General features: G+C 42.9%; 1 protein-coding gene across 8 annotated transcripts in view; it reads right to left on the bottom strand.

Annotated features, from left to right (window-relative positions):
* The window catches only part of AKAP13 (A-kinase anchoring protein 13), a 177,184-nt gene extending 158,749 nt beyond the window's left edge, over window positions 1-18,435 (bottom strand). For 2 of the 8 annotated variants that reach the window (XM_075273246.1, XM_075273241.1), the window contains exon 1: window positions 18,302-18,435. Coding sequence is in view for 4 of the 8 variants with exons in the window: in XM_075273241.1 (XP_075129342.1) it covers window positions 18,302-18,311 (10 nt within the window). In the remaining 4 variants the exon portion in view is untranslated. Of the gene's footprint in view, window positions 1-1,823; window positions 1,915-10,978; window positions 11,182-18,301 lie in introns of those variants that run through there. The other 6 variants (XM_075273249.1, XM_075273248.1, XM_075273244.1 and 3 more) reach the window with 4 other exon arrangements.
* Window positions 18,436-19,196: the final 761 nt, after the last annotated feature.

Genomic DNA, 19,196 nt, shown 5'->3' with positions numbered 1-19,196 from the left:
AAATGTATAGGCTCTACTCTGCACATCCAATTTTTGTATACTTTTTTTTTGATATAAGATATAAGCGACCATTCTGTTAGGAGACTAATACTTATAAAGACAAACACAGAAGGAAAAATAAAAGAATACATGCACAAGTCACAGACAAGTCAAATCTAATGACAGTCTATGTCACTGTATTGCAAACCAATGACTTTGTGCAACTGTAACATGGGGGTAGCAAAAAAAAAAAAAAAAATCCAACATGATTAGATTTAGTTCGCAAGTTACATCTCAGGCTTCATTGGACATGTCTGTGACTTTACTGTTTTTTTTTTTTCCAATGAAATTGCATCTCTGTAGAAAGTTGCTTGACCTACAGGAAAGTCTGCACAACTTGTCCGTGACTTTCTGCCATGTGACATACAGTGGCCATGTGGCCCTAGCCTTAAAGTCACACCATCAAATTTGATTTAGGAAGTGAAAGTGACCATTTACCGTATATACTCGAGTATAAGCTGACTTTTTCAGCACATTTTTCATGCTGAAAGTCTCCCTCGGCTTATACACGAGTCAGGGTCCACGGAGCACAGAAAACTGGAAGGACCTGGAAGGGGGAGGTCCTTTAGTGGTACTGCTCTGTGATTGGCTTGTCATGAGGTCACATGACTGCGATGTTATCAAAGGTCCTGTAGCCACTGGTATGCAACATCTGCAGATAAGGTTGAGTCTAAATCCTAGTAGCTCCGCCCACACCAGAGTCTGATCACATGGTCATGACGTCAGAGGTCCTTTAGCACACTAGGGTTTAGCATCTACCCTGCAGATGAGTGGCCAGGATTCATTGTGTCTTATGGAAAATGTCTGTTGTATGGAGGAGAGGAAGCTACAGTAACGTGACACACACAGGGACCTTCCTTTAGTTACTCTGCCTACCCTGTTTTCCTGAAAATAAGACACCCCCCCCCCCCCCTTCACGATCACATACAACCGGCAGTCATGCCGGCGCTCCGCTAAGGAAGCATCAGCATGACTGTCAATTGTTCCCCACTCCAGCCGCTGCATAAAACATCCCCCGAAAATAAGAAAGGTCATATATTTCGTTAGATAATTTAATATAAGAAACTGTCTTATTTTCGGGAAAACAGGGTATTAATGTCAGGCATTTGGGGTTATTAATTTAGTTTCAGTAACTCCATGTGCCTCACATTAACAGTTAACCCCATCATGTCCCTCATATTAATCCCTGTGTGCCCCATATAATGGTTACTAATATGTGAGACACATGAGGGTACTAATGAAGGAGCTTAATTATGAAGCTACCTAATTATTACCTCCATATGTCCCACATATCAGTAACTCTTATGTGAGGCACACAGGGGGTTAATGTAAGGGACATGACGGGGTTAACTGCTATTACTATGATCTCCATGGAGTTACTAAGCTGCAATGCACATGACCAAACTTTTTATCTGCAATGGTGGATTCCCCCCTCCCCCCCCCACCAGCTTATACTCGAGTCAATAAGTTTTCCCAGTTTTTTGTGCCAAAATTAGGGGCCTCAGCTTATATTCGGGGCGACTTATACTCGAGTATATACGGTATTCCTGCCGACCACCAAGATGTGCATTACAAGAGCTTGTACAGATTTCATACATTACGCAAATCTTTCTAGCTACCAAGCATTTTTTTATATATACAATCATACAGAGCAGTTATTGGTTCTGTCTCATATAGGGAGGAAGTCCAAAGACGACACCTTTAAAAATGGTATATTTCAGTGTTTTACATAAAAGACACAAAAGCCCAGAGCACTGGTGAAGCACGAACATGTATATACTCACTTTCCTGCATCACAAGAGAAGTGTCAGAGAGTACACATGTGAGAAAGCAGCAGCGCCGTCTTTCACATAGTCCATGCCTGCCAGTTCTTCTCACGAACAGCTGATGTCAAAGAAAGAACAGGTGATTATCCCGCATAAGATTAGTCTGTGAAACTAAAGCTCCAGAAATAGCACGCCGCAACATCCCTCTCCAGGATATGGCCGCACTTATTTTAGGTTAGGATGACACTTAAAAAGAAATCAAAACAACACCCAAAAAGAAAAATGTACTGCTCTATATAGCAAGAAGTCAGCGGGCATCTGCCAGACAAAGGAACTGTACAGTGGCACACAGACACTTATAGCTCCAGAGAGAAACCGAGGAACTGTACAATGAGGCGTTTTAGGAAAAGATTCTGCAGAGTTTACTAAAATAGACATCCTCTTATACATAAATGCCATTGCCATGTAGATCTACTGCTAGGATATTACACTTATTTCCTTGGCGTTAATATTAACGGTTTTAAAGGTTTTTGTGGTCCTGTCCAGGCAGGATGTAATAGGGTTAAAAAAAATTCGCATACTGAAGCCCTACTGCTCCTTTTCCAACACTGCTCCTGTTGGCTAATACTCAAAAATGCGCACTCTGCGGCCAGTAATCAGTTGAGAAGGCAACTTTAGACTAAGGCCCCAAGTAGTGGGCTACAGCAAAACAAAGCGCTGCAGGAAAAACCGGGAAAGCGGCAACACATTGTGGTTTTTTGCAAAGTGCTTTTCACAGAAAGTCCGCAGAGGTTTACATAACCGCGAATGTTTTGGAAATGACAGCGTGTCTGTAGTACATATTTTTTTGCAAGGTATGGATGGGATTCACTAGATCCCAATACCATCCACCTTGCTGTGACTGTAAAATACTGTTTATCTGAGGCGCCCCCCTTGATCTCAACCTGCTTTCATAAAAATGGGCAAGTGGGGCACAGAAGGAATATTGCGGCACAAAAAAAAAAAAAAAAAAAAGGGTAATACACCAATGATGCACACGCTAGAAAATTAGATGGTTTACTATACTTCTCCTACTGGGGCAGATTTATTACACCTTGTACACCAGTTTTCTGGCATAAGAAAGTCACAAATGTTTTACACAAGTAAGCTTTTTGTGCAAAAATGTGTGACTTTTCTTACTTGTGTCACCTCCCCATCACTTTCCCGAAACAAAGCATGGCATGGGATGGGAAACTGGCCCAACAGTATACTGCCTGAAATCTATGCTAACTATGGTCCTGCAGAGGATACACCTGATTTATGAGGAGGGACACGCCCTGTCAAGGACCAAAGGGGCCCCTTGCGACATTAAATATACCAAAAGCTAGGGGCCCCATTACAGATTTTGCATTGGGGTCAGGGAGCTTCATATTACGTCTCTGGCCTGGTCATAAATGAGACTTACCCTTGCAGGTGCAGGAGATAAGAAAACTGGCCAGTCTTCCTAAATTTGCCTCACTGACTTACACCTAAGCACAAAAATGAGAGCAATGCGGCACCAGTGAGGCAAATATCTAATCTTTTACGTTACTAACCCACTCTGAGCTCACTACCAATATTTGGTCCATTGGAAAAATCCCTCATATTTGCGTCACATACACACTGCTGACTTTCTATCGGGCAGTTTTGGCAGCAAGTTTCTCTGAAAGCCACCAAAATATCCAGGTGCTTTCAGTAGCAGCACACCTACATGGTTGCCAACTGTCCAGAATTTGTTGGCGCAGTCACAAATTTATTTGGAAACAACCCCAGGAAATTAGAGCATGTCCTAACCCAAAAAAATCTTCCAAAAATATTTTTAATGACTTCGAGAAATGTCTGCGCACATTAGGAGGCCCACGGTTCACTCTAGGATTCAGCCTGATAAATTTTAGTAGCCAGGCAAGTTTCTTCTAGGCCACTAGAAAACAAGCAAATGATCTGTCTCCTGGGGTTTGGCCAGCCCGACATTACAATAAACTGCATGACACCAACTAACTAAATATACACAGATTATATACTTCAGAATGGACGTAGTACAGATGTAGGCATGACAGTGTCTGTTTGGCATCTTTGGAAGGCGGGTACGCTCATTACTAACCCCTAGCAATGTGCCAGTCATGCTCCATTTACCAAGTAGTGAAAGAAGCTCAGCAGGAACACGCCCTTGCTTCTTGCAATGTGATTTATACAAAACTTCAGATTTCTTGCAGTCCTACGACATGTCTTATAAACGCTGTTAACACCATAGAAAATAATGTAATAAGGTCACCGCCAAAATAATTCCAGAGTAGAGCAGTACATGAGCACATCTGAGTCACCAGGAGAGGATGAATGTGACAACGCCTCGGATGACCCATACACCTCATCCTAAATATAGCGGCACATTTTCTGTAACACTTCAGAGATAGACTTACCCCTGTGTAAGCGTATAGCAGCACTATCAGGGCTTCTCCAGACTGTGCACTATACTGCAGTGTAATATCGCCACTAACATGAGCCTGGGCTTGTGGAGGGCATGGAAAGTGTAAGTGTGCATTTTCCATGAACCAGCAATTTCGTACAAGTCACACATAATATTTTTATTCTCGCGGTTTGGCAGGTTACCATGACAGACATGCACATATGCTCAATAGGATTTTAGAAAATCCTGTTCTCATAACCGCCATATTTATCAATGCAATTGCATCAGTTTACAGGCATAAGAGCACTGAATGGCATATTTATCAAGCCTCCCCCCACCATGGTTTCTGACACTTGAAGTAGTCTGCAAGTTACACACTGCGTGACTTATTTGCTAAAAAGAACTGACATTTTTCCAACTTTTTTCCAGTGGAAATCTGTCGTAGCTAAGTAGCTGCGTTGCCTGCATCAATGTTATAGGTTTTTTAACCTTACGTCTCTTTCACACGGTATATTATCACTATTCTATCCATATATTTCATGATGTGCAATATGAATTCAATGTTAATCTATGGGGTTATTCACATGGCCTATGGTAAACATATGCATGTTAAGGAATACAGCACGCACTACATTCATCTGTTATGTCGCTGGTAAATGTTTTAAGTGTATCTGTATGTTATCTATATTACATCTCTATTGTAAATGGGCTAGTAAATATAGACACTAAAAGAAAGATAAACGGGCACGTACAAAATACCTATACCAGGATACTCTTTTTGGCAGGGGCTGGGTACATAGAGACCTATGGACACAATCGAGGCATATGTCAGGGAATACTCCTAATATACATCTATAATATAGCCAAAAATCAGATGTAACCGAAGCCTTAAAAGTATACGTCTGTGAAAAGGGAACAAATAGGAGGGAAGGTATCAAACTCCGGTGCAGAAAAGTTTGTACTCCAGACTTATCAAGTGCAACTTTTTACAACAAAAAAAAAGTCACAAAAACTGTTGCAAACTCACTTCAGTCAGTGGTTTACATAGAAAGTGAAGGGCTAGTTCACACGGGCTCCGCGTGAACACATTCCGTCGCAGCTGCCATGTCGGCATCCCGTCGCAGCTTTCTGCTACGGATTAGGCCCAAATGAATGGGCCTAGTCCAGAGGGTGGTGTCGCGAGGCAGACGGGGAATCCGCCTGAAGAAAGGACAGCTCGCTTCTTTTTTCCAAGGGAACAATCCGCTCATGAGAAAAAGAACGTTAGTGGTCTACATAGACTTCTATTGTGATGAGGCGGATTTTGAGGTGGATTTGGCGTCAAAATCCACCCTCTCTTGCCCTGTGTGAACTAGCCCTAACATTTCGGGACTGATGGGTCAGACTTCTAGATGTGTATAAAATATCACAGATCTTATAACCTTAGATTCATCGTGCTGCGCCAAACTTATCTAAGAAAAGTCTTTATTTCCTCCCATGCTATATACAAGGCTTACTGTCCTAGTTATCGGTGACATGACAGAACTAGGTGACCATCATTATGTGGTTACTCCACTTAATGCATAGGATCAAACTCACATAATTGCAAAGGTGCACGGAGTCATTACGAAATTGTGGGTGTTACAAAGCTGAGCCTTTATGGGTTTAACTCTTCCATTGCCAGAGAAAGGGACAAGGCTGACTGGGAGGGAAAAGCTGAGAAACTGCCAAAAGTCAACAAGGCTGATCTTTAACAATCCAGCTCCACTTCAGAGACCCTGGGAAAGCTGAACCGCACCGGAGAGATTAATTATTCTCCACAGTTTAAAGGTCATTGGTTTCATGACCAAAGCTAAGGGCATTCTGCCCATGAGATCTAAGAACAGAGCCCCAAACAAAAGTTACGCATGTGACAACCTACTACTAGACTGGATGAACTCGAGACAGGAGACATGAAGCATGGCAATAAATCGACATAAACTACACAGATATAACGTCAACCAACAGCCATCTTCCCACCTCCATATAAATCCAGATTTCATGATATTTATCTAATGTTCATGGGTGGATGCCTATACAAAGTAGATACATAGTATAGTATGGTATGGTCAGTAATGTGGATGTCCCCGGTGGCATACATCAGGAGAACCAAGTTACCGTATACTGTCTACATTTCCCATTCGGAATCCTAGTACACATAGGGATCCATAATGCTACGAGTCTGGTTGTGTATAGGTTTTTTTTAAATTGTGGAAAACCTGTGATATTTATTGATACAATAAAGGATTTATATAACTATAGGAATTGAGTTGTCTATAAGGGATGTAGATGTGACATACAGTACAGGACAAAACAGTCAAGGACTCCCAACATCAAAGATCACTATAATGCAAAAAGTCCCTGTCCCAAGGCCATGTTAAATCTAGAAAATGTGTGCAATATCTAGTACAGATTATCCAGACTGCATTCACCTTTCTCAATCTCAAACCCAAAGTATTCACCTTTGTGCAGGGTACCCAAGGCTGATGATAAATGGGGCATCATTACATCCAAAGCCTCCTCCACCATCGATGGCCAAAAGCTGCATGCTTTTGCAGCTAAAACTGAAGCTTTACCTGCAACGGGTCACTAAACTCCGCAGGTGGGTGGTCTTGGGATGTGGCATTGGCTGTATGTTGTGTCCTCATCTAAAATCTAACTGCGCATGGGCATTTATGGTCCATTAATTGGTTGTATTGCCTACACTGTACCAAGGCTAGTGACCTGGACTCACAGTATCACAGACACTGTAAGTAACTGTCTTAGCGTAGGATTATTATCCCATTATATAACTTGGATGGGATAGTAGGCCCATGACGGGTCAGTGACTGACTGCAGTATAGATATCCATGTAAAATTTGATCTCCGGACAGACAACATACCAGGAAATACAGCTAATATATAGACCCTGTTTTCTAGAATGTGGCTGCCCATATACAAACACCCTAGATGTGCGGTCAAATGCTTGTTCGTGGGCTGACTACAACTTTTCCGCCTTAGACACATAGGACAAGCAGTGGTGTACAGCGGTGTGGTGGATGAGCTTTGAAGAGGTTTCCCATGAACATAAACATATTTAAAATTTGCAGACATTTCAAAGTTAAAACATTTTTGCAAATATAATTTAAAACTTTGCTGAGTTTTCCAGATTTTCTCAAACCATCTCCGTTTTCTTCATAGGTTGCCAATGGATTTGACCATGAATCCAGGAACTTTCTATGGTCAGGGACTTGTCAGAAACCCGGCTGTCATCAGGCAGGGATGCAACAAGCATGAGAAGATAACTGGGCTACAACTGGGAAGACATAACTGGGCTTCTGACAAATGCTATGAAACAGCTGAAAACTGGGCCAATACACCACAGAATCATGAAAATCTGCTAATTTTGGAGCGTTTTTATTTTTTTGGCCGCAGCGAGGTCCAGTGCATGGTTTCTGCTTTTGGAAATCCCACGCCAGAGAAGTCCTGCGTGGCCTTAACCTAATGCAGTATAAAAGATGCAAGACTGTCACCCCAGTATGACATGCAAAGCCTACTTTGCATCCGTCACCCCATGTAAACAACAATGCACTGCCAAAAATCAATGAAACTATATAGTGGAGGAATGGTCAAAGTCACAAATTTTTTTACCCCACGTAGTATGAAGTGGCCTGTGTAAAATAGTTGATTTGCGCTTGTCAGTCTTTGTAGGTGTAAATGGACCTTGTGATCCAGAGAACTGTTTCCATACAGAATAGTAGTTGTCAACTCCATCAGGTATGGCCTAGTATAGATCGATATACAGTATATGTGCCCTATTTTAATCTATGGACACTGTCTTTGGGAAGATGCAATTCCCATACACCACACACTGGGGTACTACTTGTAAGGAAGACATACTAGCAATCGCATACTTTACTGTCATCACATACAACTAATCCGGAATGTATAAGGCTAGGGTTACACTACAACTTCGGCCACGACCAAAGATCGCGGTGTTGTCCTGCACTAATGTATGTGAATGAAGTCGCACCGTGACACAAACTCATGCAAATGTAAACCTCTATTCACAAATTAGAAGTTGCAGCATCTTCGAGATCACACCATACATTAGTGAAGGAGCTGCAGGGTCACGGTCAAAGTCACAATGTAATCGTAGCACAAGTGTACAAATGCCCAGACTCTGTCTCACCCATACTAGAAGCTGAAACCCCCAAATCTTAATAAGGAGTAGCACCTGCAGAGATCATTTTAGTGTCTATTCATACAGTGAAAGTGGTCAAGTTACAGGGTTTTTTTTATTGCTCCTGAATACGTCTGCCTCTTGAAGAGTCAAATAAACATGGAGGCCCTGGTATTTTTATGAATGTTCGAAGTCACACACATAAAACGAGAGCGTGTAACTGAAGATGTACATCCTGTGTGGTGACATTCTACTCCAACGACAGCAAAAACCCAAATTGTACCTCGGGGCCAAGTCCTTTGAGTGTACGGTTTAGATCTTACACCACTGATAGCAATGACAAACTGTGTGGTTAATGGCAAAGCTGTCCCCACTATCAGGTCTCATAGAGCATCCAATACATTACTGCCAAGGTCAGTATAGGAATTGGCTGACACCAGAGAAGAATAACGGATAAGAATCTGCTAAGCGGAAACACTAAAATAGGTCACTGCAAATTCGATATAAGCCTTCCATAACTATACCATATGACTGACAACCTGTATGTCCAGTAGTACATCTCTATAAGGATTGCAACCAGCTTTCCTAGGCCCCTGAATGGTAAATTTGACGTTTCTGCCGCAATGTCAGAGTAGGCGATTACATAAATTTAGCAAGATAACAGTGCTATGGGCCACGTGGGGCAAAATGCAGGAGAGAACCGCTGTTGGGGGAAGAATAATAAAGAAAAAAAAAAAAACATAGCAAAAGTACGTTGTGTCTCGGCAGCGTTTTTCATTGAGTTTCTGCTGTGTTTTCCTCTGGGTTTCATTGTTCCCTATTAAATCTTTGGGGAAAGAACTGGCGATTTGCAGTTACAATTAACATGCAGCAAACTGAAAAATAAAAACATACTCCCAAATATTGGGCCAGAGCAAAAAAAAACACAATGGTTTTTTAAAACTTAGCGTGTCTGGTAGAAACTGTATTTCTGCATTTTCTTCCCCGGAGTGTTTACGCAGCGTGGGGTCCTGGCCTAAGTGTCTATCTGAGCGTTTTCTCAGCAATGTCCGGTTGAGGTTACCTGAAATCGAATCCATTTTACAGGTACTATAAAACACAATAGGGCTGTCTATATTACGCCTTGTATGGTAGTTTTCTGTGTATGTCAAATATTGGTGCACAGCCTGGCGGATGGTATACTTCATTTATGAGGAGGCATGGGCCTAGTTATATATGAGGTGCACCCTTCTGCCAGCTCCGGGACAGAGTAGACCACCATTATCACCAGTTTTCATAAATCTGCATTTCCCCCAATACATGTCTCTAGTCTTACAAAGCTCTGGCATTTGGATCCCAATGCAGCCGCATGCCAACACATATGGGACTCCCCAAGATGCCAATACTGGTTGCATCCTAGCTTGGCAAAGCCCTTGAATGGCAAATTTGACAGATTTAGGCTATAGCCACACATAACAAATTCAAACTTAAATAAAAAAAATAATAATTTGCACATCAGGAAAAAACAACAGCAACAGCCAAAAACCACTGATTCTGTAACATGGGGACTCAGCCTCAAAAAGGTTTGTGGGTAGCATTGTAGTAATAGGGCATAAACCAGATTTAGCATTCAGGATCCCAGGGCAGCTGGATGTCAACACATCTGGTACTTGTCAAGATGCAAATACCGGTTGCAACCCAGCTTTCCCAGACACAGATAACTATAAACAAAACGATCTGGATCCGTGATACAACATGGAAACTTATCATAGTAAAGTATATATGCAAAAGTAATGCAAACACTCAACTTCCTCCTTCTTAGGAAGCCGGCCACTCAGCCTGCCAACTGCGGTGTATGCCATGCACATCAGCAAGTGCTATGGCCGCAGCCAAAAAGATCATTGTGACAGCTGCGATTGGGAATATGGGCCCAGAGACTGAGCGTTATTTCCTCTCGGTTTACACTCGTTCTCCCAGCCTTAGACCTGGCAAACAAACACATGAGCAGTAAGCTGTGCAGTTTGGGGACTGAGTTGGTACAGTGCCAGGCATCCTGCTTGTACAGAATTTCTACGGTCATAGTCAGAGTTCAAGTATGACTACTATGTGGAGGGCTACACGGGAACATTAGGGATTGTGGGATGATGGATCAGCAAGGCCGGCTCATAGGAGTGTAATGTAACAAAGAAGGAACGCAGAGTGTGAATAAGAGCCTAACTTCAGCATCGTCCTGCACTAATACTTTATGGAGCTGCTTGGATCCTGGATGGCAGGGTACTGTCTGTACTAAGTCATAAGACACTGAGGAATTACTACTTATGCAGTTGTCTTCTGCATAAACTGTGCAAACTTCTAAAGACCATACAGCATTGAACTCTCAGAAGAATTGCACCCTGTATGGCTGTAGACTTTCCAGCAGCTGAGCAGACAACTGGCAGGCACGGCAATGGTTAAACAGAGTGACATGATTTGGTCCAGGTGACCCCGGGGCCCCTATAGAGTTAGCAGGGGCTGCCCGGGTCACACATCCTCTCCCACAGACAGCACAGACCACCATCCCCCACAGCCAGAGCTGCTGCTGCTTCTTCTTACCTCCTGCTCACCCAGCAACAAGTTCAGGAAACAATCCAGACGAGGAGCCGGCACCGGATCTCAGGCAGTCACTTTATCTGCAGCATGGCCGTGAGGAAGAAGAGCCGGAGACCCGCTTACAGGCTCCCAACTAACAAAAAGTTCTCAGCCATAGCAGATAGCTACTGGGAACACCGAGCAAGCAATACATGTGCAAGAGTAGACGTATGGGAGGGGGCGAGGGAGGAGGAGAGGGAGGGGACAGGGGGAGGAGGGGGAGAGGTGAGTAAGGCAAGAAACCAATGGCGGGACGAGGGGGGAGGAAACTCTGAGGAGAAGATGATGTGCTGTGAATGAGGCCGTGACAGCCGTCTAGTACCTCAGAGGAGCGGGATATATAGCGGTACTAGTACAAGGAGTCTGACTGCACATATAGGAGACCACGTGTCACATATAGGAGACTTCTCCAGCAGCCCTCTATGGTCCATTAACCCTTGTCATTTGTAAGGTGCTGCGGCCCCACACCCTGAGAATTTGGCTTGCTGCAGAAGAACAGTTATAAAGGGTTCTCCAGGAAGGGTTACTATACTTAAAGGGATTGTCCATGAGTTATAGAACATTATATTCACCTATCCCTGTCACCATTCCTCACAGGACAGAAAGAGGGACAGATTGTGGGCCCGCTATGTGCACTGAAGCAAATTTAGCTCCACCCACTTCTAAATTGACTCCGCCCTTTCCCATCTTTGGGTACACCCTGCACCTGACATCTCCCACCCCCACAGTACTCTACACCCCACATCCCTCCTTCCCCACATTACATCCTGCACCTCACATCTCGCCCCACACACACAGTACACCTTGCACCCCACATCTCCCCCCTCACACAGTAAACCTTACACCCCACATTTCTGCCCGCGCAATACACCTTACACCTCACAACTCCCACACCCCACAGTACATCTTACACCCCACATCTCTCCCCCTCACACACTAAACCTTACACCCACATCTCTGTCCCCCACAATACAACTCACAAATGCCTTACCTTTCCGAATAACTCACCTGCGAACACGTGAGAGCAGGCAGAGCAACTTGTGGCTCAGGTGCTTGCTATTATCACGTGACCAGGGGTCAGAACCAGCCAGGAACCAAAGGACTTCAGTGAGAGGAGAAATCAGAGACCTGAACTATTATCCTATTATAATATTACTAGCTGGTACCCGCGACTTCGTCTGCGGTGATTGTAGAAGTGGGTATATACAGGCGCGGGTAAGGTTTTAGTACTGTGTATAAGGTATGGGATATGAAATGTAACTGTGTATCTTGTTGTTGCTGTAAGTCTGAGAATACGTGAGACTTTTGTGTTGAACGTAATTTGTATTTCAGCTGCTATAAGGTGTTCTGAGAAACTGTACATGGTGTCTTTGGGACAGAGGTATCAGGGCTCGCTCACATCTGCGTTGTCCTCTCCGTAATGCAGGTTTCCGTTTCCTGCATAAAACAGAGCAGGAGACGGAACCTGCAGGAGTCTCTCTCACCCATTCATTTGAATGGGTGAGAAAGCTGTCCAGCCGTGAGCGTTTTGCGCTCTCCTCCGCGAAACCGGGTTTTTTAATCCGGACACAGAGTCGGACATGCAGTACTCTATGTCCAGATTTAAAAATACATATAGTTCTCTGGCTGCTGCCTGTGTGTGTCCTATATGAAGCAGAGGGACGCCCCGGCGTCAGGTTGCTATGACGCCAGGCCACGCTCTGCTGCATATACGACACACACAGACAGCAGCGCACGAACTATGTGCACGGAGAGAGCGGAGAAAGCAGCGGCGAGGGAGCGTGGCCAAGGTGAGTGGTACTACACTGGGGCCGATGTAGGGGGGGACACATGAAGCTGGGGAACGTGGTTGATCCCTGGGGACACCACCCTCCCCCCCCCGGGACACCCCCTCCCCCCGCTGCACTGACCTGTATGTGGAGTGTCGGGTGCAGCAGCCTCCTCCGTCCGCGATGTGTGCAGGTGGCCTAGTATAGCTGCGGCTCTGGGACGATGTGGGCTGCTGCCATCTTGTTCACTGTGTCCCTGCTCAATCGGCAAGCCCACATTCAGCTCTCAACCTATGGTGCCGCAGCCTTGGCTCTATAGCCCACCCACAGCCTGCCATGCACCAATAGGAGGTGCGTGGACAGACCAGCGCTGGCAGAATGCTAGCTTCTACAGCCGAGCCTGGAGGTGTCTTTGGAGGGTCACGGTGGCGATTTGGGGTGAGTGACCCACATTATAGAGTAGCCTACTACCTTTTCCTGGCAAAAACGTGTGTGTGTGTGTGTGTGTGAAATTTCCCCAAAATCCATTCAGCCGCTTGGCTGTGTTTGTGGAACAAACATCCAAACACAAACTCACAAACTTTCACCTTTATAATATATATATATACAGTATATTTCAGCTTGTGTTGCTGCTTTCATTTCCTGAACACTACCATGTCATGTTATTTGTCGTTTCTCCTTGTATGTGGATTTGGGAGAAGAAAAACTTTTCCAATGTCTGGATGTTGTACTCTGTGCGGAGTTTGTTTGCCCACACTCTAAGTATGACCGTACATAGCAACAACCTCACCCTGGGTCTTACGCAGTGGACGCTACTCCATATGTAGGAGTACTTTTGTGCCACTCAAGCAGTTCGTGTCTAGCAATGTTACATCTGATAGCCTCCATATAGTCCTCCAAAGTACAGTGGATGTATCACAGATGCCTCAGCAAGTGAATACCTCTGTATGTCATAGCAGTGCTCAACACTGAAGGTTGCTGTTTACATGTAAAGATCACATGCTAATGTACTTTGCTAAGGATCGAACTTTGTGAGAGAAACCTTTCTTGAGGCTTTATCCCATTGATTAATCTTATCTCATTTTCCACCTACATGGTCATGGGATGCTGGTGATTCTTATCTCTTCTTCATTGGTTATGCCATCATCCCTGCATGTCACTTCTTTCCAATCTGGCAAGAAACACAATTCTTTTTAACTCAAGCTGCTGAATAGAACTGCATGCCAGATACCCAGTATACTTTGTTCCAGGTAACTATCTCAATCTATCTTTTTTTTTTTTTAAATGTAGATTGTGAGCCCCACACAGAGCTCATAATGTACATTTTCCCCTGTCAGTATGTCTTTGGAATATGGGATGGAAATCCATGCAAACACGGGGAGAACATACAAACTCCTTGCAGATGGTTTTCTGCCCTTGGTGGGATTTGAACACCAGGACTCCAGCGCTGCAAGGCTGCAGTGCTAACCACTGAGCCACCGTGTGGCCCCTATCTCAATCTATCTTTTAAGGACATTGGCATAAGTCTTCATTCAGAGATAATGTGTTGGTTCAAACATTTCTGGCAAAATACAGTCTTGATAAAAAAAAAGCTATAGTATTTAGACTCGTCAACGGAACAAAATGATTTTGGAAAAGAGTTCCATGACCGCCATGATCACAGAACAACCAGAAGGAAGAAAAAGTCAATGACTTCCAATAAAATACGCTGCCAACAAGTCAGGCACATGCAAAAGAAGCATACGACCAGCAAGCTTTTGCCAGGAAGACTTATTTTGTGCAGAAGTGGTGCAGGAGGCGACAACCTCCAAGACATTACAGAGATGTCTAGGCTAACTAACCATTGGATGACAGGCCCACTCTATTAGATATTTTCTTTCTTCCACTACCAGTTTGAAACAGACATATTACCTTTACTGATATTTTTTTATGTTGACCAGAGAAACACTAATGGGCTCTCAGGCCCTGTAACCAACAGTGTAGGACTGGGGACAGGTTTTTGAGATCCATCTGTTGACACTTGTCTCTGATCAATTATTCCAAGAAGTATAAACATGATTTCTCAGAGACATTTTATATACTTGCAGCATACAATCCATTCTTTCATAACTTCTGAAGAACAGTGCAAATATGCTTCTAGCTATATGTCAAATCAGGATGCCAGTGTATCATATAACTAAAACACCTCGCAGATGTCAAACAAATGTCGGAATATGTCTTTTATACAGTATTGGAACACTGCTGAGGCATTACTGAGAGCGAAGGACATGACCAGTTATTCAAAATGGCCTTAATGAGGGTCTTTCCCACCCTCCACCAAAGTTCTTTCCATTCCTCAATAGATGATGTGTCACTGATTCCAACACAGTTGCAATTTTTTCTCTATCCCCTATCATTCCCGAGCAATCTGTATAGTTAGTTTTACCACCCATTATGCTAATTAGCAGAATGATGCTCATTTTGTTAATTATATATTGGCTACCGAAACTAAAAGCACCAATTGCTTAGGAACCCTAGGGGCTAAAGAAAAAATTCCAACTCCCCTGGAATCAGTGGAGCAGCACATATTCATGGATGGAAAGAGTTGGAGTTGGTGGGGGTGGCGAAAGGTTCTCTATAATTATCTGTACACATCACAACCTTCAATATAAAACATTTATCAGCCAAAAATGGATGGTTCGTATATCTGAACATGTAACTGACATTAGTGAGAATACGTCAGGCCAGATTGCTGGTACCTTCAGGGAATGCCATAGTGGCAATAATGTATCCCTCAAAGTCATTGCCCTGCAAAGGGTTAATAGATCAAAATGGGAATGGGAACTGGTAGAGAACTGTGTTCATATGTGAGACATTCTGGATTCTCCCTCTAGGGACTGCTACACCATATGGTTTGAATCGGAAATGGTAATTCTTATATTTAACGTTCTTATGTATAATATGTTTTGTAGGCTCATATGCTTTATGCGTAGAAGTTTCGTACTTCTTAATCCCACCATTAGTGTCTTTCTTTACTGACGTCTTTATTTCCACCCCTTTCCCCCCTCTTCTTCCCTTTTCTACTTCCATTTGTATTTCCTGGTTGGTGTTTACAGTAGCTAAATGTTATAACTAGGAACTTATTGTTAGTTCTAAACATGCGGGTTTTCTAAAATATGATCCAATAAATTGCTTTTAATATGGACAAGTGCTGAACTCCTCCTCTGGATTGCTTTCTGAGGCTGTAGATTTACTTGGCGTCAGACCAATGATCATTTCAAACACCAAAGGGAGGAGTGATCTCTATGGCAGTACGCTGACTCCAAATTTATACCTATAACCAGCAATAAGTGTGACTAGGCACCCTGGCATTCCTCTCAGCGCTCCAGGCTGCCATCCTCACAGCACAAGGTGACATATTTTGACCTGGCTTGTGGGAGCAACAGTATCTGCACTACTTTCTTCCAACTTGCAACTCTAACACACAGAGTACAGCGTCCCCACTGCACATAAGCAGATACTACAAGTGTTCCTGTCTCAGTAATTCTACACTTGCTGATTGGCCGTCACCCCAGCCATTCTCGTCTACTTGTTGGCAGGATGATAGCTGTTCAGAAAGTTCTGGCAGAGGCTGGAATTTGCAACTTTAATTAAAAAGTTGTCGATAGATGTAATACAACATCACTGACTACATGACAAAACCATGGTGGTGACATGGGAGGGAAGGCAGATCTGCAGCTCTTTTATAGAGTAAGATTGTAATGTTTTAGGAAATAATTACTGTACAAGAGAAGTGTGATATTCTGCAATGCCATCACTCAGTATACAGGTCATCCAGTAATGTGGGGTGCAAGCAACCTCACAAAGGTGCAGTGCTTGAGTGCTGGCAAAACAGTCCAACTCACTGCATTTAGAAGATGGCTTGTCATGGGTTCAACTTCTATGCTGATATGAAGGACAGTCACTTAAAGAATTAGCAATAAGGTTCACGACATGACATCTCTATATCTATACATTCTCACGCTTTTGAAGATCAATCATTGTGCATTTTCACATCACCTTAAAGCATTGTGGGACATTGAGACCTCACAATGGGCTCTATGAGATCACAATAGAGCATTGTAACATCACAATGCATTCTGTGACATCACAAAAAAGCATTATGACATCATTTTATGCTGTATGACATCACAAATGGACATTCAAATATCATAATTAGGCATTGTGACATTATACTAAGGCATTGTGACATAACAATGGCCAGTGTGATATTAAAAAAAAGGTTCTATGACATCACAATGGGCTCTGAGATATCAAAAAGGGCATTGTGATATCACAGTGCAGCATTGTCACATCACAATGGTTCATATTGAAATTACAATAAGCTATATGACATCAAATTTGGTCTGTGACATCACCATGGGAAATTCAAAATGGGCTTGATGACCTCACAAAGGGGCACTGTCACATCGCAATGGATCATTTTGACATTACAATGAACTCTGTGACATCAAATTGTGATAGCACAATGCACCGTTGTGACATCACATCAGGGCAATGTGACATCACAGTATGATAATAGGTGACATCACAATAAGGAACTATGACAGCACAATTGGTCACATTTGAGCATTTTGATATCACAGTGGGCTTTATGACATCACAGTAGTGCATTGTGACATTAAAGTGGCTCTGTGACATCACAGTGGGGTATTCAGACATCACAATTTGCTCTGCAAATCAAAGTGGAGCATTGTGGCATCACAATTGGCTCTTTGACATTACAATAGGTCATTATGACATCACAGTGGGTATTTTCATATCACACTAGGGCATTGTGACATCTATATGGACTATGTGACATCACAATGAATCCTGTGACATGACTTTGATTTATTAGATCTGTAAGGAAACAGAAGCACATAGAGTACTCCTTAGGTAGGACAGCCAGGTAGACAGTGATATCAACCAGTGATAGCTCTGGAAATAATATAGTTAGTACCTAAAATCTCATCTTTTATATGACACCAAAAACAAGTTTCTATGCATTAGAACTCTGGAAATATAACTGTTTGAATTAACCCTCTCCTACTTTGATTTTCTCTACATTTTATACAGCCCTGTACTCCAAGCCCCTACTCCGTACACAGTTACTCAATGAAAGCAAGGAACAGCTCTCAATACAAAAGTAAGGGAAAGAATAAAGACATGCAGGATTTCACAGAAAGGAGACAAAATATGGTAATAATGTATTTTACAAAATGTATTAATGACACCCATACTGCCAGAAAATCACAGTTGTCCGAGAATTTAGTTACATTTTAGTTTTTAAAATATAGCAGAAATGTAACAAAATGTGTGAAAAATGAAGGGGTATACTACACACCCTCCATGAATTCTTTACAGTGCAGATAGACAGTGGGCCCTAGAAATCATTTCCTCTGGAGGGCCCAGGGTGCTTCATTCTGACTCTGTACATACAATCACTATTTTTACTTTGAGTTAAGAATGCCTGTTCATCCAGTCAGTGTATTCTCACCGTAAATCATGTGTCAGTTCCTCCGGCTGCATCGCAAATCAGCAAATTCTTCAGATCTTTTCTGTTCTGTAATAAATTGAATTTCTACATTCACTGCAAAGAATTTGTGCCTCAACCTGTAAACAGATTCTACAAGGTTAGACAATAACAGAAAATACCTCAATAAAGTAAGCTTAGTATAAAGAAGGTGATTGGGTAAATCTCTTTGTCTCCCTATGTAACCCCATTAGTGAAAGCAGGGCAAGGATATATACAGAGTTCCAGCCTTACATAACAGACTTTCATTTCCAGTCATCTCTGGATCCTCTGAAATGTCTGGAAATAGGAAATGGCACAGAACAAACAAACAAAAAATAACATTTAATACTTTTATAAATTATTGTACTTAAAATGTACAGTCAAAAATATTGAATAATTGGATTGGACAACAGTTCAGGTTATTTTTATAGGTTAGGGTCAGTTCACATAATGTTTTTTACATCTTTTTTTTTTTTTTTGCATCTGTTTAAAGAGATTCTATCATTAAGATGGCATTTTTTTTTTGTCCCTAACACGTAGGAATAGCCTTAAGAAAGGATATTCTTCTCCTACCTTTAGATGTCTTCTCCGCGACGCCGTTCGGTAGAAATCTCGATTTTCTTCGGTATGCAAATGAGTTCTCTCGCAGCACTGGGGGCGGTCCCCAGCGCTCAAAGAGCACTGGGGGTGTCCCCAATTCTCCGAGAGAAATCTCCAGCACCGCCTCCATCTTCGTCTGGAACAGCCTCTCTTTGCATCTTCTTCCGGCACTAGGGTCAAACTTCTACGCATGCGCATGTGGCTCCGCCATCGGGCCTCGGGCAGAGCCAACTTCACATGCCCGCGGCCATTTTTTTTGTGGCCGTGGCTCCTATAC

Source organism: Leptodactylus fuscus, chromosome 5 (assembly GCF_031893055.1).
Source record: "Leptodactylus fuscus isolate aLepFus1 chromosome 5, aLepFus1.hap2, whole genome shotgun sequence".
Classification (NCBI taxonomy): Eukaryota; Metazoa; Chordata; class Amphibia; order Anura; family Leptodactylidae; genus Leptodactylus; species Leptodactylus fuscus.
Note: the sequence above shows the minus strand (reverse complement) of the source record. Positions and strands in the feature narration are given on the sequence as shown.